This window comes from Musa acuminata, chromosome BXJ3-3 (assembly GCF_036884655.1).
Source record: "Musa acuminata AAA Group cultivar baxijiao chromosome BXJ3-3, Cavendish_Baxijiao_AAA, whole genome shotgun sequence".
Taxonomy (NCBI): Eukaryota; Viridiplantae; Streptophyta; class Magnoliopsida; order Zingiberales; family Musaceae; genus Musa; species Musa acuminata.
This window is the reverse complement of record NC_088351.1, coordinates 34,730,892-34,742,891: the sequence shown is the minus strand read 5'-3', so window position 1 is coordinate 34,742,891 and position 12,000 is coordinate 34,730,892. Positions and strand designations below refer to the sequence as shown.

The window sequence follows — 12,000 nt, the reverse complement described above, 5'->3', positions numbered from 1 at the left end:
AACGGTTAATGCGTTGGAAGTTTGGAGGATTCATCGGGGCCGTCGATGTATTTTGATGGATTTAATCCCAGCCGACCATTGTGTAGCTCCTGGCAATGCTTTTGGGTTCCTTCACGGAGCCATTTCCTTTTTCTCCAAGTGCAAAGACGAATTTACCCCTACACGATTGAATCCCTCGTCGCTTGTCTATACCCATCCCAAGTGCCCATAAGTCATGATTTAAGCATAGATTTAAAGGGTCTTTTGGCCAATTAAAGTTCCTATATTTCTAATCTGACCGACAATCAATTGACGAAGATTAAGCACAAGATATATTAAGTCGGATTGGATTCCAACCCAAGATTTGATGATGGAATGGTACATTGTCGACACCAACCTTTCTTTGAATTCCAAGGAACAAAAGTTGCGGAAAGTGGTTGGGACTCACTCCGTGTCTTGAGACCCGCATCCAGCGTTTGCTAGCGTCGTAGGGAGGTGAGTAGCCCAGCGACCAAAACTGGGCGTGCGTAATAAGGGTTAACGGAGAGAGTCCGTCGAATCCGTAAACTCGTGGTGCCAGCTCGGCGACACGCGAGTTTCAACGCACGACATTGTGGTACGCCATGGATGACAGTTGGCAGCAACAGCAACACCTGCGGTCTCGCGCTCTCCGCGGTTCGTTTTCCTCTTGCCATCCCTCCGACTCCGTACTCTCCGGTTAGGCACCACTCTTTGACGAGAGGAAGAGGACGAGGCGTTACCACAGCACGAGAGCAACGTGCAGCTAATGGCGGTGGGCGCGACATGTTTGCTTTAATTACCCGTCTCTATCTGTGGCCGCGGCAGTCAACTGCAGCCATGTTCCTCAACCCGGTTGTCGAGTAGAGGACGGCAGTGAGACGCGACACACTGCAATCACCCGAGTCAAGACGATATGTAACCGAGCAACGATTACGACGAAAGATAAACCAGTCAAATCAGCAAACAGTTCATCTGCTCAATGGTACTGCTCCTTCATACAACCATGTAACTCTGGTGTGAGCAAAGTCGACACTAATCATATCAAGCAAGAAAGACTGATCATATCAACGACGTCTGTGAACAAACAGTTGGTGGGAAAATTACAGTCCCGATGAGATGAGATGAGATCAACAAGTTTGAAGGGAATTGTGATACAGAAACTAGAGGAACCCTATTTGGTGACCTGTGCAATCATATTGCTTACAGAACTTGCTTGCTCCTTTGCAGCTTCCACCAGTGAGTCCTGCAGAAGAAGATCCAATCGTTAGCACAGTAACTCAACAAAAGGATGAAACTTCTGGGGACTTTTTATGATCTTCTGAATAGCTTGGCCAACATGTTAAGTGTGCATGTCAAAATAGAGAAAGCCCCTAAAAAAACAGTAAGAAATATGTTTCAGTTGGTAAAATCCAAAAAATAAAAAATTTCTTTCTCGACATGAATCCGGATTGTAATCCTTGATCCTACATAAGAAAACCACTCACCATATACCTGGGGAACCTATGCTTAGAACATGCCATAGTCTTGTTGGTGTATATATACACAGATATATAAGTGCATATTTATAAGAAATTATACCACCAATTGACCTTGATGAAACAACTTAGGAATTCAAAAGGAAATCCTTCAATGACGAGAGAAACCACTATAGTATACCAGTTTTTCTTTTTCTAAGTATTCATTTTGTATATTTAATCAAGTGGATGACCTTTTTCATCAAACAGGAGAACTTATTAGAATAACACCTATTTATATTTATTTATTAGCTAAATGATTATTTCTTGATGTATATAAGCTAACTGCCATGAGTCGAAAACAGGATGGGATGAATTTTCTTTCTTCACTCCAAAGCATAGGTCACAACATCAATATCAAGCACAGTAATAAGGAATTAAATACTTGTGCAGCTATAAGCCGAGCAACGGTCTTCTTGCTTGACTCTTGGAGTTCCCCGGCAATGAGAATTTCATCCAGTATGTAGTATGCCTGACCAGTTCAAAAGTAAGCATGAGATCAACTAGAAAAGATATGAAGAAAGTCATCTCCACCGCCATACAAAGTACCTTATGAAAGTTGAATATCAAATCCAGCTCGCAAACCTAACGTTAAGGAAACATATATGTTCATATTGTAATAAACAGATGTTGCTTATATTAAGAGTAGAATATAATTATAAAATCATAGACTTACACTGCCAAAGTATCTGTCCAGTATCTCAACAAAATGATGGATAATTTCAAGAATTTCTAATTCGTTGTCATCTGCATCGATGCACATGCAGAAGTAAAGACTGGCATATCTGCAGATGGTATCTTGAAAGTATAAGAACTTCACCTATTAAAAGTAGCAAGGTTGCCTCCGAAAGAGAAGAATTGGCAGCAACTAAGGTAGCAGGTACTCATTGAATTACTACAAGAGAATTACCTTCTATAGACAACCTTATATCCTCTCCATTCAACAAAGTTGCAAAGCTTTGGGCCTCGTGCAAGTATCAACCCACTAAGCTCTCGAATGACCTTAGTGAGAAAAGGGGCATGTTAATAGAAATGAAATTAAACAAAACAAATCTATCAACCTTATGTTCTTATTGAATAGAAAAGAGCAAAAGAAATAGCAACTCAAACTGACACTTTTAACCAAAATAGTGAACTTTCCTGGCAGAAAGATTTATATAAAATAGAACAAACAATCCATTAAATACAAGAACAAGAGAGTCTGGAGCCACAAGCTGATACAGAACAAATGAACCGATATATGGTAATCTTACAGTGGATCTAACATCGGGTAATTGAGTCTAGAAATCGCCCTCATCGTCCAATATATTATAAGATATGGAAACTCTAAAAACACCTCCAAGAAATAGCAGTTAAATTTAACCTCAAGAGAATATAAGAGGGAATGAAGCATGCAAAAAAGAGAATAAGAATTTTGGTTCAGATTTGACCCAGACAGATAAGGTGAAACGTTCAACAGATTTTGATCACATCCATAGGAATCAGATGAAAGCTTGATTAAGAAATTTTATGGATTAGCAGATTCAGGTTGGTTTATTGTACTCAAACAGATGTTCAAAAGAAAAAAGTTTGGGCATTCAGTTTTCACTTCTCACTTCTAAGAATGCAATATGATTCTACCATAGCGAGTGCAGAAGATGTATGGAGAATGAAACACCAAAGAGAAATCAATAGATTATGAGAAACTAAACCTATTAGTAGCAGAATCAGCAAAACAGGAGTAATATTGAAGTGCTAACAGAGAATAGATTATTAACAAAAAAAATAAAGATGTTGAAAAGGAACAGATAAGAAAAGGTTATTAAACCAGGCATCCAAGAACATCCTTTCCCTTGTTCCCCAGCTGCCCACCCAAGGAAAAGAATGTGCATCATCCTTTTTAGGTCAAACAGGATTTCTTTTGAACAAAACCAACTGTCCCCTATTTCCCAATTATTTGAATCCATTAGCGTTCTCACCTACATTACCAGGATTCATGACAGGGTGGTATTCTATGATCTATAGAATTTCTAGTTTTTCTTCTCATGTCCATTCCTCTTCTGGGGTGACACAGTCCAGTTAATCGAATGTTTGTGAATTGGGTTCACAATATCAAACTTCTGGAAAGCCTAAAGAAAAAAAAAAGAGAAAAAGAACATATCCATGTCCAACAGGTTGCCAGTTGTCTTTTCAGTCACATATACACAGACGCATATAAATATATGAGTTTCATTTTGAACAAGTGAACTTATTTAACACAAATAGGACCAGCACCATTTAGGACAAGCACCAATCCCAAAATGCATCTAGAAACTCTCTTTTAGTATAGAGAAATATATAAGGCCCTATTGGCCCAAAGACTTTGGTTTTTCCAAAAAAAATCACACATTTTCTCTGTTTAGTCATGCTAAAAATCAATAGATTAGCAATTTAAGTCCAACTAGAACTCCATAAGTTGAATATCAAGAACGGTAACCATCAACCATTCTAGTAGTGTTATAAGCTAGTTGCTTGGCTAGAAGATGACTAATCCCATCTAGAGTTAGTTTAGAACTACCACACGACCTCTAGAAACAAGGATGAAGTTGACTTATAATTTCTAGGTAATATTAAGAATATTATACCTTTAAGTCTAGCTAGGTCAAACGGAACACATATCTTCCAAGATAAGGAAAAGAATAAGCACAATGTTAATAGTCATGCACAGACAGACTTTACAGCCAAGAGAATAACTGACAAAACAAATTGGTGAACTGAAGGAAACAATTAAACGATGATACCAAAAATTGAAGCAGAATTGCATGTATATACCTTGGTTCTTTCCTTCTGTGAATAAGGAGAATACCATTTTGTCAATCTAACCTTTCCTTGTCGACTAATTAGAAGTACGAAGTGAATCTGGCATAATTAGAAAAAGAAAATGAGAGAACAACCAAGGCACACGATGTATTAAAGAAAAAAAGAATTTTGTACTAAACTAGAAGACATATAAAACCAATTTGGCAATGATCCATTCAACAAGAAGTAAACCATAATGTATACATTAGTATTAGCAGCTACTACAAACCTAAATTTAACCAGCAAACTCTTCTATATCAACATAGTGTCCCTACAAAACGATCTACCACAAGAGAAACCAACACAAAAGTTTAAACCTTTGACATGACATGAGAGACCATCTATGCAAGTGATCAAACTAGGTTTTTTGCTCCACTGCCAATAGAGTCAACGTGGAGACCAACACAAAACACCAAATAGTTCATCTAACGCTTCCATCATTATTCGCAAGGAGATCTCAATTATTAGTATGATAGAAACCTAAAATTAATAGGCAGACAAAAATAAGAGAGAAATTTTTTTCCTTCCTAATTAAATGATTCTCGGCTCTTATCATCTCTCAGACAGTAAATAAAAGATATCGCTAGCAGTATACCAATAAAACATCAATTTTGGATCTTTCGAACAAGAAGAAAGGAAAACCGCAAGGCGACTGGCACGACGAGTCCTTCTGACGGAACTCGAAATGAATAGAAGAAAATCGGGAAAATTAACATCAGCTAGCGTTACGAATGAACCGGCCGAGCAGTTGACATAGTGAATCAGGTGGACCTCAGAAAACCTCGAACGAATTCATCCAAACAAGGTCGCGTGAAACGAAAGAAAGAGAAAATTCAGCCTAGGCGCGCGGAAAAGAATTCGAGGGAGAAGAGAGAGATCAGAACGAACCATCTCTCTTCCGCGTCCTTCCTCCTCCTGAGCCGCTTCTAGTCTTGCTTCTTTCGGCCCTCAGATTGACCGACTGCAATCTCGCGTTCCGACAGAGCGAAGACGACGAAGAAGAAGAAGGAAAGGGGCACACAGACATAGATGGATATTTATGTATACACCCCTCCAAATAAACAATTTATGGACTTATCCTTATTGATTTTATTTTAGCATAAATATCCCTGTAAAATTTAAGGAAACGGTATATTTGACTATTAGCCGAAATTTTCATCAAAATAAAATATATCTTACTCTTATATATATTTTTTTTTAAAATAAAAATAGTGATAATATCATAATTAATATGAATAAAAGTCAACATATAAATATGTCGAGAATCTTGTAATTGTGCTATATTAATATGCGTGTAGGACATCATTAGATCATCTCAAACTTTCGTTGATATAGTATGACATCATCATCTAATAATTGTCAAATTTTAGATTTTTTTAGACGAGTCCGAGTGTATTTAATTTATTTTTAGTGTAACAACTACTATTTCAAAATTTTACCAATATACTATTTTATTTTATTTTTTTAGAAGATTTTAAGATAATCAATTATTAAAATTTAGATTTTTGGATAAAGTTCAAATGTATTTTAGTTTCTTTTAGAGTATAATAGATTCAACTTTAATAAAACATTTCAAACTTTTGCAAATCTACTATGACATTATTCTAACATCATTAGTATTTTTTACTCTTAGAGATTTTTTTAATAATTAATTATTAAAAATTAGGATTTTTGGATAAATTTTGTGAATGAGTGTATCATAGTTTATTTTCAAGTGTAACATAAATAATTTCAGCTAAACCATTTCGAACTTTTACCACCCTGCTATAATAAATTCTAACATTAATAGTAACATTTATCTATTTTTTAATTTTTTTTAGAATATTTAATTAATAAATTTATTTTTTATATATTCTGTGAATAAATATATCTTAATTCGTTTTCGAGTGTATGATATAAAGGTGAGTGATGTAATGTGTGATAAGCAAAAATAAATGATGTATTAAGAGATGATGAAGTCTAAGAACTTAAGAAACACAAGTAGTAACGATCCCATTCCTCTCATAAATAACTCATGTTAATATATCAATTCTATTGAATAAGATACTATCAAGTTAATATATCACTTAAGCTTTGTGGACAGAGACTATTCCTTGCATAAATAATTCTTAACATAATTGAAAATGATCTAAAGCTATTGAACTTAGATGGTAAAACTGTAGTGGAGCGGATGACTCAATAGAAGAGACACATAAGGTTGTTGCTCCTTAAGCTGTTAGCCCTACTTATGTGATAATGATAGTGTTGTTGTGATGGTTGAAAATGAAGGAGAAAGGTCGTGCAGAGGAACGAAATGGAAAGAATAGACACGATAGAGTCTCTTACTGTAATATCCATTAGTCCCACATCGGAAGTGAGGAATGTGTATGATTAGCTTATAAGGGCCTGATGAGTGTACTACGTAACTTTCGGCTTAAGCATTTTGGTCCGCCACCATTAGTCCCACATCGGAAGTGGGGAATGTGTATGATTAACTTATAAGGGCCTGATGAGTGTACTATGTAACTTCCCGTTTAAGCATTTTGGTCTGCCGTTGAGGACTCGAGGACTCTCTTCTCACTTAAGTATATAACTTAAGATTCTTGATAGTTACAAGTTATTAACTCTTCATCCCTTCATATTGTAGGGTTTACAATTAAATGTCCCTTAATGGGGACAAGTGTCCACCCTTACATGAATATCACATACCCTCTTCTATAAGACAGTGAGTTAAAGGTTCGTAAGATGGAGATATGTGTCTACTCCAAGATCCTCTATCATATGTACTTTAAGATATATGTATAACGTCCCCTTTGTATCCCATGTCTAAATCCTACTATAATCTCATAAGAAAATAAAATATGTATAACATGAGCACTTCATGAGCATTTAGGCTCGTATGGTTTTGATGTAGTGATTTGAAGCTCTTCATGTCCTCGTGGATCGTCATAATTGTGTGATAGTAATATGATCCCCATAACTCTCCTTAAATGAAAAAAAAATCATCTTCATGAATAAAAATTGAAATACTACACTAGGAGGTTGAGATCTATCAATCATAACTTCTTTCTTTAAATTCATGTGTCCATCGGTGGGAGAGATCACAAGTTGATCATACAAGATGCTCTTCACTTTCTCCCAAACGATCAAGTATCAAGGAACCTCATCACGATGGAACACCTCAGCACACACACACACCTAAGTTGTGTGTGATAAGAAGATGACTGATCTCGCTTGCTTTTATACCGAGTTAAAAGGGGACGGAATATTTTTAAAAATATCCTCTAAGAAGATAACCCTAATATCTTCTAACAATTTCTCTAACTCTTATCCACGTAGACGATAAAAAAAACGTAGACGACAAAAAAAGAGAGGCAACAATTTCCATGGTCAAGTCTTGTGTCCCTTATGCCAACTTGATTGTCACATGTAAATCACGTATTAGATGATAATTGATCGAAAATATTTTCTCTCACATATTAGATGATAATTGATCGATAGTATTTTCTCTCTCAAATAGATCGATAGTGATAATTTCCTATTTTTTGATGAACTTATAATTATTCTATATAGAAAATTAACCCGAGGAGAAAGAATGGCCAAAATGCCTTGTGCTGTTTGTTCACATCCCAAAGGGAATGCTCGAGCAAATCATAATAGAAAATACTGACAGCCAAATGGATAGGGAAGCAAATTGCAGTTCCAAACACAAAAAAAATAGAAGATTTGGATTCCATATGTTGATCCAGCATTGCATTTATATACACATTTCCAGGCTTTCTAATTGTAGATGACCACACACTGACTTTCCATTTTAGAACTGCACACAAAGTTCTTCATAAACAAAAGTTCAGATTAACAGAGATGATTAGGAAGACAGACTATGAACACTCGCAACAAGTCCTGTTGAACCATACAGCAGCACAAAACAACAACAAATCCACAGAAGCATTAACCTGTGCTGACAGCCATATCCTGCTCTGTATCTTACTGTGTTTAGTCATAATCACATAGAAGCATCATCCATAGAACATAGAACAACAATTCTAAAAGAAGCTCAAATCTGCTAAGCAAGTGCATTTTACTTGAATAAGCTTCGAAATGTGACAATGAGTAGTTTGACATAATACTACCCAAACTACAGAAACTTGCAAGCTCAAATACCTAGATAGATTGTTATTAGACAGTGTTCTCTTGATAATGCATATACGTCAAGTAAAAAAAAAAAGAAGAAGCCAGTCTAATGAGTATTACCAATTAAATCAACTAGTGATTAGTATTCAATTCCTTACCAGTCAAATGAGTATTTCCTATGGTGATAAGAGGGTTTTGTGAAATCCCTCACTCGTTAGCATATTTCTGTTTACTATTTTGTAATGTTTATCAAACTTTCTAGCTCAAACACAATGATTTTATTACTCTCATCAATCTATACAACATAATGAGGACCCACACATGAGTTTCAATCTTTATTTGAAGACATGATTCCATACAAACTTTTCTAACATATCGATCTTGATGTTCCATTGTCTACAACTTCCCAGTCTCCAAAGACGTATTTGCCCAAAATTTCAACTTTCAATTGATTTTCCATTGAACCGTGCAAACAATTGCTAACAGGACATACTTATGTTATATCAATTGAGTTTTCACACTGAAAATTGCAGTCATGCAGACAGATAATGTGATTATATAGATGATGAATACAGTAAAAACTGGATGCACCTACTAAAACAGTAGGTGTAACAAAAAAAATTCTCATTAGATACGAAAAATAAATCCGTCTCTTCTGGTTTCCAAACAATGATAGAAGCTTAGAAACCTATAGAGCAACAAATATGCATGAAGATAAAAAAACAAAATGGTATTGACTGGAATCAATTGTTAATCATATGATACCTCATGCAAATAAAATTGCTTTAAGGTCTAAGCAAGCACACCAACGATTAGCAATTCAATGTCAACTTTTTGTACCAAGCATGTATAAGATTCATTTTCCTTACTCCGCATCGATGTCCAAGTAAAACTTCACCAAGCGTTAATGAAGAAGAAAAGATCACAATGAGAGCAATCTATCAATCTCAGTACAGAAATCAGTATAAACATATTGAAAAGAACATTCTTTTGGTTGATAAACTTGTTAGGAATAATACATGTTGCAAGCGTAGTGATATATGCACGTGAACGTATGAAAAGGAAATGTCTATGTACATGTTATATGCATCAAAATGGAAAGAGTGAAAGGAGGAAACCCTAATCCATGAGGTTGTCATCGTTATTGCCGGTCTCCGATCAGCACACCGACGGCAACAATCTCAAAGGAAACACCTTTCCCCTCGTCGCCAGAAGCCGCCCCATCTTCTTGAAAGCGAAGTGGGCGCAGTTGGAGAGGGCGATCCAGCACATGACCTCGTAAATGAAATCGAATGCCGGGTCCGACGACGACGGCGAAGATCCGCCCCAACCCGGCCCCTGATCGCCCGAGTTCCAGCCTTTTCCGCCGCCTCCAGCGTCACCTCCTCCGCCGAAGGGGCCATCGTCGCCATCGCCGTCGCCAGAGAACCCGTCGTCCTCGCCGCCGCCCTCGGTGAGGGATCTCCGTCGGGTGCGTCGCCTGGTCCGGCGGACGAAGGCGCGGGGGACGGCGGCGGGGCGGAAGGGGTCGGATCTGACCACGGCAGGGGGAGCGCCGGAGTCTACGGCGGAGAGGGAGAGGGAGTAGCGGGGAAGAAGGAGCTTGGCGGATAGGCCGAGGCCTTGGGTGGCGACTGCCGAGAAAGCGTCGGACACGACCGCGGAGATCTCCATCAGTGCCTGCTCCCGTCTGAAGTAACGGAGAAGAGAAAGGGAGGATCGGAGGCAGAAGGAAGACGGAGTCGAAGGGGGGAAGACAGGACCGAGGAAGAGAAAATACAAGTAAATGAAATAGAAATGAAGAGAAATTGTGTTATATTTATTGTGGCGTGTTATAAGGTAGAGAAGGGTGATACGGCGGTTCAAGTCACACACGGTGGTCGGCAATAACAACGTCGTCCGCGCTCGACGCGACCCAAGCGCAGGGTGCGTCCATCAAGCTTTGAGATGCGTGCACACAAATGATTGTGCCGCGGTGCCGAGCAAAGCGATATCTGAGGCCTCGCTTCGCTGTCACAGCTGGTTCCTTTCGCGGCGGCCTTTTGTTCATCAGGCCTTGAGATGCGTGCAGACGTATGATCATGCCCCGGTGCAAAGCAGGGTGATCCTCGAGTCCTCGCTGTACCGCCCCGGCTGGCTCGCTACACGTCCTGTGCGTCCATCGTGCATTGAGATTCGTGCACGCTCAGGATTATGCCTAAGCGCAGAAGAACGAGGCGATACCACAGCAGGCACCTCACGCGTCCTATGCGTTCATCAAGCTTTGAGATGCGTGCCCAGAATTGTGGCCCGTGAAGGCTGACCGACCCATTGGCGTTGTTGGATTTTAGGATAAGGGCAGGCATTCTCTTTCTTAGGAGTGATCAAAGTGCCTAAAATACTTTGGGGGAAAGAACCTTAAAGGAGGGAACAATGATTATAATATCATCTCAAAAGATGTAAAATAGAAAAGTTGTCAAAAACATAAAGCTAGCAGACAATAGTCAAAACCTGATCAAGATGAACCCAAACTTTGACAAAAACCTTTCAATTATTAATTCATATAAACTTAGGAGCTTCAAACTCAAGATATTGAAGATCGTTATTGGAGATAAAATTATGAAAAGTGATAGGGGTAAAAAACTGATTTGACAAAACGCCCCGGACTCGACGTAATACACCCCCGCCGATAAGCGTCTTGTGCGGCACACAGCCCCAGAACGAGGATTAACAACGACACGACAGGCGCCCATACCGAACGACCCTCATGCTCGGCCAAGACAGGGGGAGGCGTTGATTGACACCCCCTGTAGCAGCTCAGCCCCCCACGCAACCCCAGTGGCAATGTCAGACGCCACCAAAGGTACATTCCTGCCAGCTACGTCAGGTAACATAAAATCTCCTCTATAAATACCCCTGAGTCCTAAGCAAAAAGGGGACACGGAGAATACACTGGAGAACGCTCCCGCCTCTCTTCCCTAAAACCCCTCTCCACGTCATCTTCTTACTTGATCGTCGGAGGGGTCGGGCCGAGCTTCCGACCCGACCTACGTGCAGGAACGAAGACGACGTCACCTCTTCCCGGAGCTGCGACGAAGTTTCCTCCCGACCGGAACCGCCGACCTGCCGACCCGAGCGACCGGTCCCGAACCACGGAGCTCGGCCGCCAGGAGACCCCAAGGGACGTCGCCCGAGATCCCCGATATCTGGACCCCAGAACCGAGCCGCGTCAGCCCCGAGGCCACGACTTAAAAAGTTAGTTACCGTAACAAAAAGAATAGGTATAAAAAGATAATATAGAATGCTAGACTCCTACATTTGTCACAAGCAACGTAAATTTAGTTAATGAATCTCATATACTATTTGTAAGAAGATTATCAGTGTTAGCATAAATTATAGATTGGAGCTACAGTAATAATTCCTTAAATTTTCACTATAGCACGAATAGAGTGTCCATTGTGAGTGAAAGATATTACTTTGATTGACAGATTCCAATTGAAGAGATGACGAGTGTATCTTTACAATAAGATGACATTAGGATTGTGTTTTAGTACAAGATAAGCTAGGTGATGAAAAT

At 39.0% G+C, this 12,000-nt stretch overlaps 2 protein-coding genes across 3 annotated transcripts; both read right to left on the bottom strand.

Moving 5' to 3' along the window:
- Window positions 1-1,041: 1,041 nt before the first annotated feature.
- Window positions 1,042-5,356, bottom strand: LOC135633031 (AP-1 complex subunit sigma-1). Of its 2 annotated transcripts, XM_065142074.1 has the most exons (7): window positions 5,220-5,356; window positions 4,305-4,391; window positions 2,425-2,516; window positions 2,191-2,299; window positions 2,064-2,099; window positions 1,900-1,986; window positions 1,042-1,243 (listed from the first exon to the last, which is right to left on the bottom strand). In XM_065142074.1, exons 1-7 carry the CDS (start codon window positions 5,220-5,222, stop codon window positions 1,172-1,174), a joined length of 486 nt encoding a protein of 161 aa, XP_064998146.1. In that variant the 5' UTR covers window positions 5,223-5,356; the 3' UTR covers window positions 1,042-1,171. The 2 variants fall into 2 exon arrangements, with proteins under 2 accessions (XP_064998146.1, XP_064998147.1); XM_065142075.1 differs by lacking the exon at window positions 2,064-2,099.
- A 4,061-nt stretch (window positions 5,357-9,417) lies between these two features.
- On the bottom strand, window positions 9,418-10,241 carry LOC135633237 (uncharacterized). The gene has a single exon (XM_065142461.1). It carries the CDS (start codon window positions 10,116-10,118, stop codon window positions 9,603-9,605), a length of 516 nt encoding a protein of 171 aa, XP_064998533.1. The 5' UTR covers window positions 10,119-10,241; the 3' UTR covers window positions 9,418-9,602.
- Window positions 10,242-12,000: the final 1,759 nt, after the last annotated feature.